The sequence below is a fragment of the Rutilus rutilus genome (assembly GCF_951802725.1).
Source record: "Rutilus rutilus genome assembly, chromosome: 6".
Lineage (NCBI taxonomy): Eukaryota > Metazoa > Chordata > Actinopteri > Cypriniformes > Leuciscidae > Rutilus > Rutilus rutilus.
In genome coordinates, this window is record NC_140214.1 from 45,362,662 (window position 1) to 45,385,876 (window position 23,215).

General features: G+C 37.1%; 1 protein-coding gene across 1 annotated transcript in view; it reads left to right on the forward strand.

The window, feature by feature from the left end:
* The window catches only part of LOC311292518 (uncharacterized protein), a 1,083,963-nt gene that overhangs the window by 701,550 nt on the left and 359,198 nt on the right, over positions 1 to 23,215 (forward strand). Inside the window, exon 10 of the mRNA XM_084412230.1 lies at positions 1,195 to 1,368. Within this exon, the coding sequence (XP_084268356.1) occupies positions 1,195 to 1,368 (174 nt within the window). The remainder of the gene's footprint in view (positions 1 to 1,194; positions 1,369 to 23,215) is intronic.

Sequence of the window (23,215 nt, forward strand, 5' to 3'; positions counted from 1 at the left end):
TAAAAATTATATGACATGAATGTGTAAACATAAATACATCAACGCTTTCAACCTTTGTATTGTTACAATGTTGGTAGTATATTTAAATGAACAATGTGTAGTCTTTCTCCATGTGACCTTTACCTTGATATCCCTGTTTATTTGTCAGCAAAAGTCTGCTGGATGAAGATGAACACGTTAGTTGATCATCATAGATCTGAGTCATTTTCTCTTTCTGTCTTCAGTCTGAATAGATGCAGTATTACAGAGAAACAGAGTCTCATCCTGACTTCAGCTCTGAGATCAAACCCGTCACACCTGAGAGAGCTGGACCTGAGCGGGAATAAACTAGGAGACTCTGGAGTGAAGCACTTATGTGCCGTACTGAAGGATTCACACTGTAAACTGGAGAGATTGAGGTCAGTCACATTCACATACAAGAATCAAAATGCTTGAAATCACTTCAACAGTTTAAACAAAAACACTTTAACATTGTATTTGTGCAAACTTAGTATTTTGTGATCTGGTGAAATAAAGATGAAGATCTCTCTTCCTCTGTTTTATTTGCTTATGAAGATGATGTGACTTTACAGAATAAAGAGTTTTCTTTTCTTCTGTCTTATTTTCTTCTCTCTCTGCTAATGTAGATTAAGATACTGTGATATGACAGATGAAGGTTGTTCTGATGTGACTTCAGCTCTGAGATCAAACCCGTCACACCTGAGAGAGCTGGACCTGAGAGGGAATAAACTAGGAGACTCTGGAGTGAAAAACCTCAGTGATCTACTGATGAACCCACAATCCAAGCTGGAGAAACTACAGTTAGTATCATTATACTGTACAGCAATTACAGTGTGACTGAAGTTTATTTATCTGAAGACAGCAGGGCTTATGTTTCAGTGTTTATAGCAGTGCACTTCTGGGGGGTTTTTTCTTCATTTTTATGTGTTTTTTATCTAGTTAGTAATTGTTTAATTTCCAGCATTTGATACAATGTACTGATTGTGTACATGCAGAAATCTGCCTTTTCAACAGAGAATAAAGAAGAGAGACTCAAATAAATAGTTAAAATGAAAGAGAAGAAACAGTGTCTTCCAGCACACAGAACTAGTGTGACTGGGTTTCAGAACAGACTATTGGAAACTAAATGCTGCTGTAGCTCTTCAATAAGATGATCATCATAGATGTGAACTATTGTTATTTCTCTGTCTTCAGTCTGAGTGATTGCAGAATTACAGAGAAACAGAGTCTCATCCTGACTTCAGCTCTGAGATCAAACCCGTCACACCTGAGAGAGCTGAACCTGAGCGGGAATAAACTAGGAGACTCTGGAGTGAAAAACCTCAGTGATCTACTGATGAACCCACAACTCAAGCTGGAGAAACTACAGTTAGTATCATTATACTGTACAGCAATTACAGTGTGACTGAAGTTTATTTATTTGAAGACAGCAGGGCTTATGTTTCAGTGTTTATAGCAGTGCACTTCTGGGGTTTTTTCTTCATTTTTATGTGTTTTTTATCTAGTTAGTAATTGTTTAATTTCCAGCATTTGATACAATGTACTGATTGTGTACATGCAGAAATCTGCCTTTTCAACAGAGAATAAAGAAGAGAGATGTCAAATAAATAGTTAAAATGAAAGAGAAGAAACAGTGTCTTCCAGCACACAGAACTAGTGTGACTGGGTTTCAGAACAGACTATTGGAAACTAAATGCTGCTGTAGCTCTTCAATAAGATGATCATCATAGATGGTGTTTTAATCTTAAATGTGTTTGATCTCCAGTAGATGGCAGCAATCTTCCACTAAAACACGGCACATTGTCCGCGCTATCTCCATGAGCGAAATTAAGAAATTAAATCAGATATAAATTATAACAAATGTAAATACATTTTGCATACAAGAATTACATTACGTATGTTTAAAAAAATGACACTTGTTATTAATCAGTCCTATGAGTTATGAGCTCAGTTTGTAGAAATAATACTTGCATTCAATTAGGAAGAGCACACAGCAGCTTCTGTTGTCACACACACACACACACACACACACACACACACACACACACACACACACAGCTCATTAAAAGGCGAGTGGGAAATGTTATGTACATGTTATAATGGTCATGTTTATCATTGTTTTTAAGTCCAATCCTTGTTGCCCATACAATAATAGGCTACAGTAAAACATTTTACTTTATCCATATCATATAAAATATTTTCATTGCATTTTTCAATGGGACAATGACACACAGGAAGGACCTACTTCCCAAATCAGTGCTCTTAAATAGGCTATACATATATAAAACACCAAACTCCATGTCAGCATATTGTAGCCTATGGCTTGCGATCTCTCACATGTGCGAACGAAATATCAAAGCCATAAACCGATTTGTAAACCACAAACGAAAAATTAGAAATCAGGCCGGAATCTCATTTTCCGTTTATTAAAGGGACACTTCACCCATTTGCATTAAGCTTTGCATTGTTAGAAACCCAGTCATACTATTGAATGGTTGTGCAACACTCTCTCATTTCCCCCTGAGACGGGAGAAATCCGTTATTTACCTCTTACACTTCCTCCTACAATGACGCAAAAATCGTCATTTTGCGTCATTGTAGGAGGAAGTGTAAGAGGGGGGGATTTCTGTTGAGACTACAAGCACTCGTTCCTCATCTTTCCCAGGGGGCGGGACCCGCTCACGCTACAGACCTATTACAGATCAGTGGGTGGGACTTTACTCTCTGAAACTGAAAGCAATATCCTCCATCTTGTTTGAAGCTAAGCTAACAGGCGCTGTGGAGACAGATGTAAAGTTATGACAATAGCGGAGGAGAGTGCTCAATATGATATAGAAGAAGAGGATTTCGGAAGTCTGATGCTTGAATCAGGTGTTTGTGGCTACCTTTACAAGCCGCATTATAGCGAAGAGCAGCCGAGGCAGAAGACCTGCCTGCCGCGGACGAGGAGCCCGGACTGGCTCGGGTTAGGGCGGACTGGTGGCGCCGGTGATCTCACTATGCAACTCATAGACTGTAAGATGCAACTACGAACACAGAGATAGAGTCCGTCTGCGGCAAAGAATTTCAACGACGACAATTTCTCCTGGACGAAATCTCTGAATCAGACGAGGACACGGACGTTTGTGTTGAGAACTATCCTAGTTTCGCACCGCATATGTTCTGACTGAACATCCAGGTACCATGCAATAATTCACCTTTTCGAAAGAAATACAAACGAGGAGTAATGCACTAATGAGTTCGCCAACTAACTAGACATTTTGTGTGAATGTGAAATGAATTTCAAGCTCTGGTGGTAGCTAGCCTTGTAGACGGAAGAGTGATTTCTCTTATAGGCAGATATGCGCTTTCTGGATTAGTGGGAGTGGCTTGCGGAGCTGTGCAATGTGGTGCATTGTGGGAGTTGTTGTCTTTCATACAAATGCGTCCTGAAGTTATTTTTTGTCTTTCCTCGGTCATGAAGGCACCAAATTCAAAATTTATTTTACATTTCGACTACATATATGACCCACTTTAAATAAAAAACAATGTTCAAATGGGTGGAATGCCCCTTTAAACTAAACGAAAAAAAAACGTATAAACGATCCGTCTTTTTTCATTTCTCGTTATTCCAGTCCAAAGAGGAAATGAAATGAAAGGAAATGTTCATTCGTTTTTTTATTTAATATTGAAAGTAGAAAAACGAGAAAACGGTTCCTTTTTTGTTTTAATTTTTTCAAAAGTATTCAGCTTGATTTTTCGCTTTTCGTTCTCCGGTAGAAACATTTATGAACAGCTTGAATATTCAATTTCTACACGTGGGCGGGAATGAAACGCTCCTTTCCTCTGATTTGTCAGCCGAAGATCAAACTGTCCCGTCATCAGTTCTTCCTCAGATCCGCTCAGCAGAATAAAAGTCCTCCGCTGCTGCAGTTGTGCAGATTCATAACGCGTTTATTGCAACTTCTACATTTCATCTTTTCCTCATCAAACACCCAGACTAATGGCTCGACACGACCCGTACCGGGGAAGAGCCTCGACAGGGCTTTCTTCTGAGGCTTTCAGTCCTCGAGTGCCAGGGGGTCTGTGAAATAATTTACTATAACCTGCTGTATTTACCGGACTGTAAACTAAAGTCACGGTTTTATCATGAAACACGTTGTGATTTATTCCAAAGTGACCCAGGCCTTTATAATGCATTTAACTGTGTTCACATAATCTAAATGTTGACTTTCAAGAGTAGGCGCGCCAAGAAGGCTATTCGCTGTATTTTGGTTTATATATATATATAGTTTTTAACCACAAATGCTTGTCTTGTACCATCTCTGAGATGTGCCACGTATTACATCATCACGTTGGAAAGGTCACGCGTCACATCATCAAAAAATGTGTTTCGGGGTTTCATGACCCTTTAAAAATTATATGACATGAATGTGTAAACATAAATACATCAACGCTTTCAACCTTTGTATTGTTACAATGTTGGTAGTATATTTAAATGAACAATGTGTAGTCTTTCTCCATGTGACCTTTACCTTGATATCCCTGTTTATTTGTCAGCAAAAGTCTGCTGGATGAAGATGAACACGTTAGTTGATCATCATAGATCTGAGTCATTTTCTCTTTCTGTCTTCAGTCTGTATGGATGCAGTATTACAGAGAAACAGAGTCTCATCCTGACTTCAGCTCTGAGATCAAACCCGTCACACCTGAGAGAGCTGGACCTGAGCTGGAATAAACTAGGAGACTCTGGAGTGAAAAACCTCAGTGATCTACTGATGAACCCACAATTCAAGCTGGAGAAACTACAGTTAGTATCATTATACTGTACAGCAATTACAGTGTGACTGAAGTTTATTTATTTGAAGACAGCAGGGCTTATGTTTCAGTGTTTATAGCAGTGCACTTCTGGGGTTTTAAACTAAAACACTTTATACTCAATATCTCACAATGAGTCTGAGTTCACATTATATTTGTGTAAAATTCTTCACATTCATGATTTGTTTGTAAGATAATCTCTCTTCCTCTGTTTGTGTCTTTCTAGTCTACAGAACTGTGGCATTACAGATGTTTCTTCTTTAACTCAGTCTTTGACGAACTCAAAAGCACTGCAGTTTCTAAAAGAGCTTGATCTGAGACTCAATAAGATCGGAGACTCACAGCAGCGACTCAGAGACGAGCTACGAGACTCAAACTGTGTCCTGAGGTGAGGAAACATCACTGAGATATTAAAGAGATCTTCATTTACCTCTGATATGTGAACAAACCTTTCAAACATTCGTAAAAGGAAATTATCATTAAGCTTTATTGCAACAAAGGGTTTGTGTGAGAACAAAATGTGAAGTTATTGAAATGTTTAACACAAAGGAGGAAAGAGAAGAAAAGCTCACTGTCACAGCTTTATACATCAACACCTGCTTTATGAACTGTGTCAGTAGAAGTGAATCATTTCAGTGTGAAAACAGACTTGGTCAGATTGTAGGAAAACGCTGCACTCCTGCTAAAATCAGTGCAGTTCCAGCTTCAGCTCACAGCGTCCAGCTCACATGAGAAATGTCTCTGTCTCTAGTGTGTTTTTACTGTGACAAGCAACACGTCACACTACTTTACACTTACTTTACTCTCAGTTATTTACTAAGAGCCTACAAACATGTTTAAACTAGAGGACAAACGGCTTTAACTAAAGGTTTGTGTTTGAACTCAAAATAACATTTGTATTTGCTTCCTGTGGTTTATTCCATACGCCGTACACTCATTAGTTTCTCCTTTACAGAGACTCAATAGGAGTCGCACCGACACACACACACACACACACACACACACACACACACACACACACACACACATATAAACATGATTCATGCTTTACATCTATTATATTATAAAACACAAATATCTATGCAAGATTATGTAAAGTCAGTAATTAATCTGATTACAGGAATTCAAGTTAACTTATTTTTACAGTAATTGAAATATAATAATTTCACTGAACTCTGATTGTTTTCTCTTCTGTTCCACTTTACAGAGTAGATGAAGATAGATGAGGAGTGACTGGGAAGGGCGATGCAGAACAAGCGGGATGTGCCCATTCATCAGCAAGCATGTCGGGAGCTAATAACACACACAAATGTGTGATTCAAACATTCATCACTGCTCTGTAGGAGGTGCAGTCTGATCCACAGAAGAGTCTCACTACTGTCTATGAGGAGAAATACATGTGTAAATGTGTTTCATAAAGGTGGAAGAGACTCAGACTTCACAGTTAAATAAAGCAGCGTGTGTGTTAGCATGTGTTTTAGAAACATGTGATATTGAATGATCAATGTTGGTTTAGTATAATAATTATTTATAATATAAATAATATAATAATTAATTATTATAAATATATATTTTTCCAAGTTTTGGAATTGGGAATATATTGTTGATTATGATTTGTATATTTCATTGATATTTTATGAGAAGTTGTACATGTATTTTTTTTTTGTAATTTTTTTTTTTTTTTTGTAAAATCTATGTTTTGGAATATATATATATATTTGACTCTGATCAGTTTCACTTTAGTGCATTGTTATATTATATATACACACACACACACACAACACCGGTCAAAAGTTTTAGAACGGTAAGATTTTTAATGTTTTTAAAAGAAGTGTCTTCTGCTCACCAAGGCTGCATTTATTTAATTAAAAATACAAACAAAAACAGTAATATTGTGAAATATTATTCCAATGTAAAACAGCTGTTTTCTATGTGAATATACAGTAAAGTGTAATTTATTCCTGTGATCAAAGCTGAATTACAGTATCATTACTCCAGTCTTCAGTGTCACATGATCCTTCACAAATCACTTTAATATGATGATCTGATGCTCAAGAAACATTTATTATTATTACGTGTGTGTGTGTGTGTATATGTATATATATATATATATATAGTTACATCCCTTTTAGATTTAGATAGGGGTAAGGGAGTGTAACATTTAAATAAAGATGAGTGTGTAACTCAATATGAAGAACAGGGCAATAAAAGGAAAAAGATCTGCTCAAAAGTATTTATTTTTACAGTGCCAAAAGTGAAAGAATGAAGAGACAATAGTGTTTACAATATTTAATTTATATTTAATATTTAAAGTTTACAATATTTACACAGACAATGAGGAAAACAACAAGACAAATAACAATACTAAACTAAAACAATCAAAGGTGGGAAGGCGAGCTCGAGAGATGCCAAATAAAATAAATAAATGAAACAGAACAAACTAGCTATAAGATTAATTCTATAAAGATTAAAACATGTAGAAAAGAAAAGTCTTCGCCTAACCAAACTACACTGACTACAATATAACACAAATGACAGTGTGGCGCTCTCCTAAACCTGTGTGTGTAATACAGTTCAAGATGTCCTGTGGTGTGCAATGCATGTCCTGCTCCCTCCTTCCCAGCCTCACACACACCGTGATGACTGAACAAGGATGAACAGTAGAACACACAGAAACACTTCGCAACCACTATACGACAACTGATCAACTCACACGATAGACACACAGAAATCAGCGACAGCGAGCCAAACAAAGACAAATGCCAAAGTGAGCAGAAAGCTGGGAAGAGATACGGGTATTTGAGGAAGGGGGTGTAATGTGATTGGATGGGTGAACCGGGACGTCATCATCCTTCAGGAGGACTAACAGGCTGTAGATCGATCCAGTACACATCTGGAACACACACACACAACAACAACAACAACAACAACAACAACAAACTACCCACATCTCCCTATTGCAACACTCTAAATACGTACACGTACGTAACAATATATATATATATTTTTTTTACATGTGTTGTGTTTTTTTTTTTTTTTGTGAGATATGTCCTCTATATCTAACAATTTCTTCTCTCTTGTGACTATTCTACATTACGTAATCAGGTGATTGTCACATGACTAACTAATTGTTGTTTAAAAGGACTTAATTTCAATAAGTACTTGCTTAACGAGCGCTAAAAGAGTAGGTACTATATAGCCTGAACGCGTTAAAGGGGTGGTTTACTGCCTTTTTTCTTTGCTTGATTGTGTTTATGGGCTGCAATATAACATGTCTTCGTGTTTCGTTTGTTAAAAAACGCCTTATTTTTCATAAATTTCACCTTTATTGTAAGCCGCTTTCTCCTCTGTCATTTGAACGACCGGTTGACTTCCTTAGTCTATGAAACCACTCCCTCAGAAGCAGGCAATGAGCTCAGATTGGTTAGTTCGGCCGGTGTGTTGTAATTGGCTAAACTGCGTCCTGAATCTTCACGCCCATTACCTTTACGGGCGACAGTTACATGTGCTCCTGGCCCGGTCAAATGTAATGGTGTCAATATTGCCTCATCAGTTTGAGCCAGAATCAGACCCAGAGAGCGGTGATGAAGAGAGTCAAGCAGAACCTCCGCAAACACGGCTCTTACTAAACGTTTCTGAATGGTAATTTTTTTTTTTTATTATTATTTTCTCAAAGAATTTCCATACGCTGTTACTTGAAAATGCTACTGTTTGTTAGCTTTTGAGATACGCTTTCCCCCTGATTAAACATTTAATATAACTGAATACATGACTGAGTAATACCGTTTTTTAAAGATATTGTTTTATTGATAGAATGAACAACCGTTTAACTATTCACAAAACTTACCGGTAGTTTACTCAGTTTGTCGTTTTCTTACATGATAACAGCAGCTGAAGTTCGCTGTTGCGATAATTTTTTTAAGTTTGTACACGTTTCTTATACACACAAAATAACATCGAACTAACTAGCTACTATAACCAAACAGCTTTTGGCATTGGTTTGCGTTCTTGATCAAATAAAAAAATTACGTCATAAAGTATACATGAAAAATACGTTTACAAAATTTGTACATATTACAAATTCGGCTCCAAAATGTTTATACGCATCTGTCATATACTAAAGCCAGCGCTGGCATTTTTTTACATCCTTGATAAAACTAAAACATTACGTCTTAAATTATACAGGCAAATACATTTAAAATGATTAAATCTTACTTGCAGGTTGTGGCCTCTGGTTTTAAAGCTGTAACTGCTTCATGTTGGAGTAATAGTTTCTTGTTGAATTCGACATTGAACTCGTGTAGATTCTGGAAGCTGTCTTCCGTAAAATGCGCAGCACAGAGAGCTAAACTACGATTGTAATTGTCAGGAACATAATCAAACTTAAATTTTAACCATTGTTGACGAACTACAGCGTCTGTAGGAAGCCTGAACACAGAAGACCTGACAGCTACAGCTCTCCACTATAACTCCTCCTCTTCGACAGCAGAACATGTTCCGGAGGGAGGGTTGATGTAAATGTATGGGTTAGTTACGTATAAAACCCGGGAAGTATCTCGTTGTAGTCCCATTCGAGTCGTTTTTGTAGGCATTAAACTTCCTGATTTTTAAAAGACAATATCTCCGCTTACGTTGAACTTTCAGCGCAGCAACTTTGCAGATACTGTTCATGCACCAACAGCAACATTACACAGTATTTAAAATGAAAAAAGTGAAATAGCAATCAACCACCCCTTTAATATATATTTACTTTCCTCAAAATCTGAATGTCCTGCACCACCGGTAGCCATGATGGATTTAGGTCAGGCTGACTAATTTATCACAAAAAACTTGAAGCAAATCATGTGACCAGCATACTCAAGACAGACCAGGCTGTGATAAATGATAAAAGGATTTGATGAAAAAATCGTTCTTAGGCCCCAAAAAAGACAATAAAAACTATGTGACTCGTGAGTCACGTTGCGTGTTTTAGGGTTAAAGCACATAATAGCACAACAATGTTTACCTAGTGCTTGCACAAACAATGAAATATTAAAATATAATAAACACAAATGGTAACACTTTACGGTAAGGGTACATGAATTATCATGAATTCATGTATAAATATCTCATGAATCATCAGGAACTAACACGAGTTCAACGTTTTTCATTCATGACTTCATGGATAAACAACACCTTAATTAAAACATTAACTAAGATGAGTACATCATCATGAATTATGATTTATTACGCATGATCATGATGTTTTCTTTGTTTACAAAATAAATGGGTCTTTACCACCCATTGTGGATAAAGCTATGGTTATGGTACATGAATCATCATGAATTCATGCATAAAAAAGCATTAATTCATGCATGCAAGACTGCTCTTCGAATTATTAAAGGAATGTATAAAAATCCACATTATCTAATGCATGCATACAGGCTAGAACAGTAAATCAATTAATGTGAGAACTGTTTTCCTGAAATAGCCTGACGTCACATAGGCGACATGCACTGTAAAAAGTGAATAGTTGGATCAACTTAAAAAAATTACTTCAATTGGTAACACCTAAATGAATTAAGTTTTCTCAACTTAAATTATCGTGAAAAACGTGATAATTTAAGTTGAGAAAACTTAATTTATTTAGGTGTTACCAATTGAAGTAATTTTTTTAAGTTGATCCAACTATTCACTTTTTACAGTGTGTAGTCTTTCTCGTTATGTCTTTTCCACAACTGCTAGCCGAAGAATCATACCATATACTGTCAAACTCGTAGCATGAAAGATTATATAAAAAATTCACAGACAACATATGTTCACATTCATCGCACAAGACAAACGGGACCAGAAAATAATCATTTTCTCCCATTCACTTGCATTGACTATTTTTACCAGCTCTATTCACACTAGACCAGAGAATAGGCTTGTTTGAGATGCGCCTTGCCTCGCCTGAAATGTAGTCGAGAGTAGGCGCTGCAGTGAGAGGAGGAGTGAAAAAAGCGCAGGCAAGCCGGACAGATCTCTCTTCTCGCAGTGGATCTGACACCTGCGAGATCAAAGATGGATATCGCGGGATTCACGCTCGTGCACAGTGTTGCTAATAAACTGGATGTAATTCAAGTTCTGTTGCTTTTATATGAAAATAAATAAAATAAACAAGACACCCAAAGTACTTGTTATTTAATTCCATTCCAAATACATGTTTATCAATAATTTTTTCATACAGACATATGTGTTTTTATTTTTTTATAAAAATTAAATTGCATAACCCAAAGAGATCGCACTGTCAGATAGTTTGGGAATATTCACACACAACATATACACATAAAACATGATATTAGAGTTTTAAAATCAAACATTTTAAAAGACAACAATACATCACAGTTGTTTAAACCAATGAGCATTAAGCTGTGTCGTCAGTAAGTCGTTTCCCATCATGCTTTTGATCAGCGCAGTCGGTGGAGAGCAACTGCGATCGACTGCAGAATCCGACACGTGCGCCTTGCGCTCGCGAGAGATTTTTGACATACGTCAGCATGACATCAGAGCAAGGCGGACCGCACTCGGACACATTTCTAACCGGCATGCATCTCGCGGTGATCACCGGTGATCGGTTCTGTGCAGATTTTGCTCATCTCAAACAAGCCTAATGTCTAATATGGCGAGAAGTTTCACTCTCAGTAAACTTCCGGCTTCTGAACTGGTTGCAGTTCCTCTCTGATTCCATATGAGGGCGCTCACAGGACGAGTGCAGAATGAATGGAGGTCTATGGCGCTATACCAATAAAAATCCTCTTTTCTCAGAATATAATTTTTTGTCTAGTAATTTGAATGTTGTATTCGAAAGGAGATGCAAATAAATTACACATTGCTGGGTGTTAGATTTTTAGCCACTTATTTGCTTTAAAAAGTCTTTTTTCACTAGACAATGGTTTCGTCAGCTTCCGGTTGCGATGCGCCAGCGCGACCCGGCCGTGATGTCATCAGCGGCCGCCGCTCGATCGGTCTTTCAATTCAATTCAATTCAAATTTATTTGTATAGCGCTTTTCACAATACATATTGTTTCAAAGCAGATTTACAGAAAGTGCATTAAAGAAATGTACATAGAAAAATAAAATTAGTTAATCATGTATTAATTTAGGGCATAACATTGCTGGCGTCGAGTCCCACTGGAAGACTGACAACGCCCTCACAGACACACAACACGAGGACGAAACGGCAAGACAGTGCAGTGTAAGTGTGTGAAATGACCGGGAAATGGATATGGAAGAGAGAGTGGAGAGATGGAATGTCCATGTGCGATCAGCGTCTCGTGTGCACGCGCTCCTATGATAGCGATAATGAGTGGGAGGAACGAGACGTGGATGAATGAGGTGTGTGTGTGTGTGTGTGTGTGTCTGTGTGTGTGTGTGTGTGTGTGTCAGTGCTGCTTCTCCAGTGGTGGCAGCTAACTCTGACATTTGATGCAGAAATATGTTGCTGGGACACAATTAGTGCTGCTGCGATGCTTCGCTTCTAATGTACGACACTTGAGAGATCGCAAGCCATAGGCTACTATATGCTGACATGGAGTTTGGTGTTTTATATATGTATAGCCTATTTAAGAGCACTGATTTTGGAAGTAGGTCCTATCTGTGTGTCATTGTCCCATTGAAAAATGCAATGAAAATATTTAATATATTAATATGGATAAAGTAAAATGTTTTAATGTAGTTTCAGCGCCGCCCACATGTGCGAACGAAATATCAAAGCCATAAACCGATTTGTAAACCACAAACGAAAATTTTTAAATCAGGCCGGAATCTCATTTTCCGTTTATTAAACTAAACGAAAAAACGTATAAATGATCCATATTTTCATTTCTCGTTATTCCAGTCCAAATGATATGTTCATTCGTTTTTTTATTTAATATTGAAAGTAGAAAAACGAGAAAACGGTTCCTTTTTTGTTTTTTTATTTTTTCAAAAGTATTCAGCTTGATTTTTCGCTTTTCGTTCTCAGGTAGAAACATTTATAAACAGCTTGAATATTCGATTTCTACTTCTGTGAAATAATTTACTATAACCTGCTGTATTTACCGGACTGTAAACTAAAGGCACGTTTTTTATCATGAAACATGTTGTGATTTATTCCAAAGTGACCCAGGCCTTTATAATGGAAAGGTCACGCGTCACATCATCAAAAAATGTGTTTTGGGGTTTCATGACCCTTTAAAAATTATATGAAATGAATGTGTAAACATAAATACATCAACGCTTTCAACCTTTGTATTGTTACAATGTTGGTCGTATATTTAAATGAACAATGTGTAGTCTTTCTCCATGTGACCTTTACCTTGATATCCCTGTTTATTTGTCAGCAAAAGTCTGCTGGATGAAGATGAACACGTTAGTTGATCATCATAGATCTGAGTCATTTTCTCTTTCTGTCTTCAGTCTGTATGATTGCAGTATTACAGAGAAACAGAGTCTCATCCTGACTTCAGCTCTGAGATCAAACCCGTCACACCTGAGAGAGCTGGACCTGAGCTGGAATACACTTGGAAACACAGGAGTGAAGCACTTATGTGCCGTACTGAAGGATCCACACTGTAAACTGGAGAGATTGAGGTCAGTCACATTCACATACAAGAATCAAAATGCTTGAAATCACTTCAACAGTTTAAACTAAAACACTTTAACATTGTATTTGTGCAAACTTAGTATTTTGTGATCTGGTGAAGTAAAGATGAAGATCTCTCTTCCTCTGTTTTATTTGCTTATGAAGATGATGTGACTTTACAGAATAAAGAGTTTTCTTTTCTTCTGTCTTATTTTCTTCTCTCTCTGCTAATGTAGTTTAAGCTGCTGTGATATGACAGATGAAGGTTGTTCTGATGTGACTTCAGCTCTGAGATCAAACCCGTCACACCTGAGAGAGCTGAACCTGAGCGAGAATAAACTAGGAGACTCTGGAGTGAAAAACCTCAGTGATCTACTGATGAACCCACAATTCAAGCTGGAGAAACTACAGTTAGTATCATTATACTGTACAGCAATTACAGTGTGACTGAAGTTTATTTATCTGAAGACAGCAGGGCTTATGTTTCAGTGTTTATAGCAGTGCACTTTCTGGGGGTTTTTTCTTCATTTTTATGTGTTTTTTAATCTAGTTAGTAATGGTTTAATTTCCAGCATTTGATGCAATGTACTGATTGTGTTCATGCAGAAATCTGCCTTTTCAACAGAGAATAAAGATGTCAAATAAATAGTTAATAATGAAAGAGAAGAAACAGTGTCTTCCAGCACACAGAACTAGTGTGACTGGGTTTCAGAACAGACTATTGGAAACTAAATGCTGCTGTAGCTCTTCAGTAAGATGATCATCATAGATGTGAACTATTGTTATTTCTCTGTCTTCAGTCTGAGTGGATGCAGTATTACAGAGAAACAGAGTCTCATCCTGACTTCAGCTCTGAAATCAAACCCGTCACACCTGAGAGAGCTGGACCTGAGCGGGAATACACTAGGAGACTCTGGAGTGAAAAACCTCAGTGATCTACTGATGAACCCACAATTCAAGCTGGAGAAACTACAGTTAGTATCATTATACCAATTATACCATCATTATACCATCATGATACCAATCTATTTAGACTAAAACACTTTAATATTGTATTTGTGCAAACTTAGTATTTTGTGATCTGGTGAAATAAAGATGAAGATCTCTCTTCCTCTGTTTTATTTGCTTATGAAGATGATGTGACTTTACAGAATAAAGAGTTTTCTTTTCTTCTGTCTTATTTTCTTCTCTCTCTGCTAATGTAGTTTAAGCCGCTGTTATATGACAGATGAAGGTTGTTCTGATGTGACTTCAGCTCTGAGATCAAACCCGTCACACCTGAGAGAGCTGGACCTGAGCAGGAATAAACTAGGAGACTCTGGAGTGAAAAACCTCAGTGATCTACTGATGAACCCACAATTCAAGCTGGAGAAACTACAGTTAGTATCATTATACTGTACAGCAATTACAGTGTGACTGAAGTTTATTTATTTGAAGACAGCAGGGCTTATGTTTCATTGTTTATAGCAGTGCACTTCTGGGTTTTTTAAACTAAAACACTTTATACTCAATATCTCACAATGAGTCTGAGTTCACATTATATTTGTGTAAAATTCTTCACGTTCATGATTTGTTTGTAAGATAATCTCTCTTCCTCTGTTTGTGTCTTTCTAGTCTATATCGCTGTGGCATTACAGATGTTTCTTCTTTAACTCAGTCTTTGACGAACTCAAAAGCACTGCAGTTTCTAAAAGAGCTTGATCTGAGAGGCAATATGATAGGAGACTCACAGCAGCGACTCAGAGACGAGTTACGAGACTCAAACTGTGTCCTGAGGTGAGGAAACATCACTGAGATATTAAAGAGATCTTCATTTACCTCTGATATGTGAACAAACCTTTCAAACATTCGTGAAAGGAAATTATCATTAAGCTTTATTGCAACAAAGGGTTTGTGTGAGAACAAAATGTGAAGTTATTGAAATGTTTAACACAAAGGAGGAAAGAGAAGAAAAGCTCACTGTCACAGCTTTATACATCAACACCTGCTTTATGAACTGTGTCAGTAGAAGTGAATCATTTCAGTGTGAAAACAGATTTGGTCAGATTGTAGGAAACGCTGCACTCCTGCTAAAATCAGTGCAGTTCAGCTTCAGCTCACAGCGTCCAGCTCACATGAGAAATGTCTCTGTCTCTAGTGTGTTTTACTGTGACAAGCAACACGTCACACTACTTTACACTTACTTTACTCTCAGTTATTTACTAAGAGCCTACAAACATGTTTAAACTAGAGGACAAACGGCTTTAACTAAAGGTTTGTGTTTGAACTCAAAATAACATTTGTATTTGCTCCCTGTGGTTTATTCCATACGCCGTACACTCATTAGTTTCTCCTTTACAGAGACTCAATAGGAGTCACACCGACACACACACACACACACACACACACACACACACATATGAACATGATTCATGCTTTACATCTATTATATTTAAAAACACAGATATCTATGCAAGATCATGTAAAGTCAGTAATTAATCTGATTACAGGAATTCAGTGTAACTCCTTTTTACTCAAAAACAGTAATTGAAATTATTATATAATTTGCATTTTGTTCCACTGAATACTGATTGTTTTCTCATGGGCCTCATCCAGGATGGACACGAGTCTGCTTGTCTGGAGGATAAAGAGCAGCTTGTTTTAATTAAAGGTGGAACAGGATGAATCATGGGACTGTATTATATCCTGCAACATCTCCACAGATCTGGGACTCACACAAGGATCTTATTTGTGGACTTCAGCTCCGCTTTCAACTCCATCATCCTGGATATCCTCCTGAATAAACTGACCCAGCTCTCTGTACCACCTTCATCTGTCAGTGGATCTCCAGCTTCAGACAGACAGCAGCGAGTGAGGCTGGGAAACTCACATCTAGGACCTTCACCATCAGCACTGGTGCTCCTCAGGGTTGTGTGCTCTCCCCACTGCTCTTCTCACTGTACACCAACAACTGCACCTCTAAACAGCCTCTGTCAAGCTCCTGAAGTTTACAGACGACACCACAGTCATCGGCCTCATCCAGGACGGAGAAGAGTCTGCTTACAGACTGGAGGTTAAAGAGCAGCTGCTGTCTGGTTCATCACAACAACCTGGAGCTGAACACGCTCAAAACAGTGGAGATGATTGTGGACTTCAGGAGAAACACCCCAGCATTATTCCCACTCACCATCATGAACAGCACTGTGGAGTCATTCAGGGTCCTGGTCTCTACATCTCTCAGCACCTGAAGTGGGACAATCATATTTGCTCTATTGCAGAAAAGGCCCAGCAGAAGTTGTGCTTTCTTCATCAACTGAAAGAGTTCAACCTGCCACAGGCACAGATGACTCAGTTTTACTCAGTGTGAGTGTGTTCTGTGCTCTTCTATAACTGTCTGGTTTGGGTCAGCCAGTAAATCAGACAGAAGAAGACTGTAATGGACTGTTAGGACGGCTGAAAGGATCATTGGTGTGCATCTGCCCAACCTTCAGGACTTGTCCATCTCCAGAGTGAAGAAACGGGCAGGAACATCATCACAGACCATCTCACCCCGGACACGACCTGTTTGCTCTTCTGCTGGCGTTACAGATCTTTGTGCACTAGAACATCTAGGCACAAAAACAGTTTTCCCCCACGCTTAAACAGCTAACACAGCAATTACCACCTGTTTTATCATTCATTCTCAGTACTCGAGAGAGAGAGGCAATAATTAGATATTGTGTAAATACAGATGTAGATTTGCAGTTATCATTGTGTCTCAATATGTTGAATTTTTAGGTAAAATCATACCATATATTGTATTGACAACTCATCAATTAAATATTTACTGTCATTATATTCTGCCTAATTTTATGTTTACAAAAACTATACAAAATTTAGGGCTGGATGATATGATGATGTCACAAAAAAGACTTGTATATATGTATTAAACTTTTTTTTTCTAAATAAAAATCAGTACATTTATTCTCTTTATTCTTTTTTTTTTTTCTATTTAAATTCCATTTACAAACTCACCACACACAATAATGGTCAATAACTAATTTGTTGAAAGCTAATCTTTCTCTGAAAATGATGACACCTTGCACATGAAGATAGCACATTAGTTTAAAATTTTACAGTCAAAAAATCTAAATATGTGAAAAACACCTATTTTAGCTTCAGGTTCTAAAGGGTTAAACAAGTGGATTATTTGTTTTAATTTTTGTTTGATATTAATTTTAGGATAATTGAACTTAATAGTTTTGGACAAAATTAAGAATGTTAAGCTGATTCAACAAAATGGCATTGAATTAACCTTATGTAATAAACTTAAGTCTACTGAAATAAACAATGTTAATTAAATGCAACATAACCCAGTTACGTATAACCTGTTGACATAAAAAGTTAAGGAAATCCACCATATTTTCCAACAGAACTTTGATTAAACATTACAAGGTCAAAACATGCACGGGTGAATTGTTCGCAATAGATCCATAACATGCATTTAGAAAGGACAGATAGGATGGAATTTCTTTTTGTGCAAACTTTAAGTTAACTTTTACCAAAGATTAAAATGTTAAAGTTCAGTCCCTGAAGCGTTTATTAAATTGTTTATTAAATGTTGTGTAACACAGATATGGATATAATACCCAGCATTCGAAGGGGTTGTCCTCTGGAATTGGCCTGTCACAATCCACTCATTAGAGTCAGACTCATCGCTGCTTTGAAACAAAAAGTCAGTTTCGGACTCCTCACAGCGTTTGTTCATCAACTTAAGGTGGTGTTGGTCATGAAGTGTCTTGTTCCAGTAGGTTGATATGGATACGTTATCACCAGGCTTTGGCACACGGTCCCGCACGTCTGGTGTCGGGCCACCCCACTTGTAAAATTACCAATTGTTTCCACCAACCCTATTCAGATCTCTCCACATTTGATTGTAAAATATAACCCAGTCTCTGGCAGGGAAAATCAGGCAGGGGTCCTGTGATGTAAGTTCTTCTTCAAAATATGCAATAGTGTAGTCTGACTGCGCGTGAGGCCTTGTCAAAAACAAATCCGTCTACAGAAACATCGGACATCAGAAACTTGACGCCTTCAATAGTCATAAAACACCCACACTTGGTGAGATTATTCAGCTAAAGGAATCATCAGACTACAACTTGAGTTTTTCTTGCAAACAATGCATTGTATTTTGCTGGTGAACACTGTCTTTTGTTTCATACCGTAGATTGAAAAGATTAGAAAGATGTCTTCATTCTTTGTTTTGTGGCATTTTAAAAATACTACATATTTTACAAGATTAAATATTTCAGATATCCTTGTGCTGCAATCTTTATCTACATAAAGAGTTAAAGTATAAAATATACATTTAAGCACTATTTAAAAACTAGGATGGTATAATAATATAATGTAAATGTCTCCAGTGAAGATGATGGTTTAAACCATAATTTTATTAAATCAAGCAAATTCATGTGAATACTGTCGTATATGAACATACAGAAGAAGAGAAGACCTAGAGTTCACTAACATTACATAGGAAACAGATATCCAGGGGAAAGTGTAAAGAAAACACCACACAAAACATTACAATCACACCCGGCATTACAATAAGATGCTGATGTTAAGAATGAAGCCGTGGGAAACAGTTTCAAAACAGTCTGTTTTAGAAAAATGAGAACAAAATCAAAGAAACATAACTCAATCTCCATACTGCTACAACTAATTGTGTTTTTTGTTTTTGGCCTGGCTTCATAGTCAAAACTGTGTAGTTTATATGTGTACACACAGTCATGTGACGATACCAGAGCCGCTATCACTGGTAATAGCAAACTAATGTGACAGTGACATTCTGTAGATTCACTAGCATTTGGTAACAACTGAGCTGTGAGCTGATGCTAATCAATATTTATAATCGTGAAAAATTAAGATAAGTTAAAAAAAATTGGTATTCTGCTGATGAGGGACAAAGACCGTTTTTCTTAAAGAAACACAAATTGTGAAGACAAGCATGACAGATTGTTTGTCTGTGACACCTTGACTCGTAATGCGTAGATTAATTGATAGGTTTGTTTTAAGTGTAACAGTCGTATATGTAACAGAAAAACATCAAGCCTCACTTTTCGTGTGTGTGTGTGTGTGTGTGTGTGTGTGTGTGTGTGGGTGGGTGGTTCAGGTATTTTTGATTGTATTATATTTTATATTTTTATATTTTTGAAAATGTAAAAAATGCAGGCAGTTTTCTGTGAGGGTTGTGTTTATAGTGTACGGGACAGGATGTACAGTTACAGTACACGATCATTATGTCTATGGAAGCCCCATAGAGGGTTTGCACCTAAGTCATGATTCGGTCAGTTACCCGGATGCGCGGCCATATTGGAGGTACTCGGATGTAAATAACGGCATGGATTTCACTGTTTATGTACTACTGAACACATTGTTACACTAATTTATAATGTCTAAACCACGGAAAAAACACACGGAAGCTGTGAAATCATATAGAGAAGGACTTAGTAAGCAGGAAAGAGCGCGAAATTGACAAACTTAAGTTAATATGTGGTAAAGATCCGAACAAGCTAGTTTCTCTATGTCCTTACTGTAGTTCTTCCTTCTATTTCTTATCCCGACATTGACTATGTTCAGATTGTCAGTCCAAAAAAAGCACATGAAACCCGTTTCAAGCTACATCCATATGTGGTTTGAAATCCTATTCAAATCACATATCAGGAAATCCACTTCAGTCTGAACGCTCTGATCGGATTTCGCGTGGTTTATGTGACTTTCTCACGCCACGTAAAATGTAAACATCAGATGTTGTTATAGGGAACATGCTGAAAGTCGCTGCCGAAACAAGGCTGTGTTGTTGCAAAGTGCCGGACGAGCAGAAAATTATTATTTCTGAAATGTATTTTGAAACCGGCGTGGAAAAAGAGTTGGTCATACCAGCCTCCTCCAGTTCTGCAGCTCCAGACGCAGTAGTCCAGCGTGGCGGATACACATCTCCATGTTGTACAATTTAAATAAGACAACATTTCTATTGCAAATGCAAACCCCTCCATGAATAGTATGGAAGCTTATGGGTAGCAATATTCAATTTGAAATGTAATATGCAAAATGACAATGCAATATGTAAAATGGCAATGCATTTCTGTATTTCAATTTTCCCATCATTTGTGCAAAGTTTGGTGCAAAATGAAAATGAAAATTTAATTATAATATTTACATTTGCCATTTCATACACTAGTTTTAAAGCAGCACTAGGTAACTTTTCAACCTTCATAATATATTTCCAAGACTCTTGTGATGGTACATCGACTTACAATAGGTTGAATGACACATCTGCCATAGCCTGACGGGGTCTGTATCGTTTTTAATCGTACTTTTAAACTTCGGGTTTCGGGTAGTAACCCGAGAACAAAAAGAACTACAAAATTCGACTGCTTTACGGCATAGGCTACCTCACTTCCCCCAACACGTCCTCACATGCTGTTGGACTTGTAAGTAACGTTATATTGCTTATATTGTATATCACTCGGACAAGCTTTCACTCGTTAGTGTGAGCTAAAAAGCACCTGGCGTTCTTGTTGATGGATTAGTAGACATCTTCGGAGGCTAGCTGTTTATTTGTTTATTTATTTGTTTATTTAAAAGGATCCCCATTAGCTGACGCCAAGACGACAGCTAGTCTTCCTGGGGTCCAGACAATACATACAAAACCCAATAATTACAATCACAATTACTCCCAAATATATCATATATAAATACACATAAAAGAACAAGAAAAAGTAACAATACAAAAAGTACTGATTAAAATAATAATAAAATAATGAAAAACAACATAGCACATGATACAACCTCACTCAACCAATCCAGACGATATTATGATATTGAAAACAAATACAGTCTTAGTCTTTTTTTAAAACCAGTTTTTCCCTTAATTTCACGAACCCCATCTGGAAGATTGTTCCAAAACACAATTGACCTATAAAACACGGTCCTCTTCATAGAGTCAGATTTAGGTAGGGGTAAAGAAATCTGTCGACTATTCGCCCCTCTTGTGTAATGTGAATGCATATCTGAACAGCAAATTATATTATCATAAAGAAATTTAGGAGTCTGAGTGTTAATAATTCTATGAAAGTATACTAACTTAACAGATAGTCTATGCTTGACCATCAGCCAAGCAAGACATTCATGCATCTCTGCAACACTAGTTCTTGAAGAACAACCAAGAACCAGTCTTGCAGCCTTGTTTTGAGCCACTTGTAATTTTTTTAAATGACTGCTTGATGCAGCAGACCATACAACAGAACAGTAATCCAAATGACACAAAACCAATGTACAAACAACACGACTAAACAACTGTGAATTTAGAAACTGCACATTTATGCATTACTGCAACAGCTCTACCCATTTTAGCAACAACTTTGTTGATGTGATCAGACCATGACAACGTGCAATCAAGCCAAAGTCCAAGAAGCTTCACCTTTTTTACTTGCTGTACATTTTTGACCATTTATTTGTATATTAATTTTAGGATTATCAGATAATCTATACTTAGAACCAAATATTATACTCATAGTTTTTGAAATATTTAGAACAAGTTTATTTGTTTTGATCCAGTTATACAATTTGCTGATCTCACAAGACAGAACCTGATTAAGCTCTGAACATGTCGGGGCTGCATAATAAAGAGTAGAATCATCAGCAAACATAGTCAATGTAGCCTTACTGAGTATATACGGCATATCATTTGTAAAAATTGAAAATAACAAAGGTCCGAGGCAACTTCCTTGAGGGACACCACAATCCAGGGACTTGCTACAAGATAATGCACCATTAAAATAAACTCTTTGCGACCTCTCCGACAAATAGCTCTTAAACCACTTGATTGCTGAGGAAGTAAAACCATAACTAATAAGTTTGGAAATCAAAATTTCATGGTCGATCAGATCGAAGGCAGCACTGAAGTCTAGTAGTAGTGTACCCACTAGCATTGATGTTAGCTAGCTATCCGACATTTGTGTCATTGCAGTGCAGGTGGAATGACCATACCTATAAGCATGCTGAAACATCGTAGTCAAATCATTGTTAGAAAAGTAATCTTGCACTTGCTCAAATACAATCTTTTCCAATAATTTACTTAGAATAGGCAAAATGCTAATAGGCCTACTATTTGGACCACAGAAAGTTGATTTTGTGTCTTTGGGTAAAGGAATTATCTTACCCTCCTTCCAAAGTTTTGGACATACACCACTAATCAGACATCTGTTAAAAAATGTGACAGATTGGTTTAGAAATATGTCCAGCTGATAATTTCAACAGCCGACTATCCAAGTTGTCTGTACCAGCAGACCCACCAACAGTCAAAGATCTCAGCAACATTTCCACCTGCACAACATTAACCTGATGAAATTCAAAACTACACAGTTTATCTTTCATAATACACCTTTCTATTAGCTCGTTGGAGTTGGAATCTACAGTGTATTTCATTGTCTCTCTAAAATTAGAAACCTTATTAACAAAATAATCATTAAAATAATTTGCAATCTGTATTGGCTTAGTCAAATAAACTCCATTCAATTCAACAAAAGAAGTACAAGTAGATTTTTTCCCCATGATTTCATTGAGTACATTCCACATTCTCTTACTATCTGTACCACTATCGTCAATTCTCTTCTGAAAATATTTTTTCTTTTTCACTCTGTTCACCTTGGTCACATGATTCCTTAAAGTACAATACAATTTTCTGTCCTCAAGAGAGTCAGAAAGAACCGCAACCTTTTTAGCCTCTTCCCTTTGAGCCATTAAGCTCCTTAACTCAGTATCAACCCAAGGAGCACTTTTGGCTTTAACTGTAAATTTCTTTAATGGGGCATG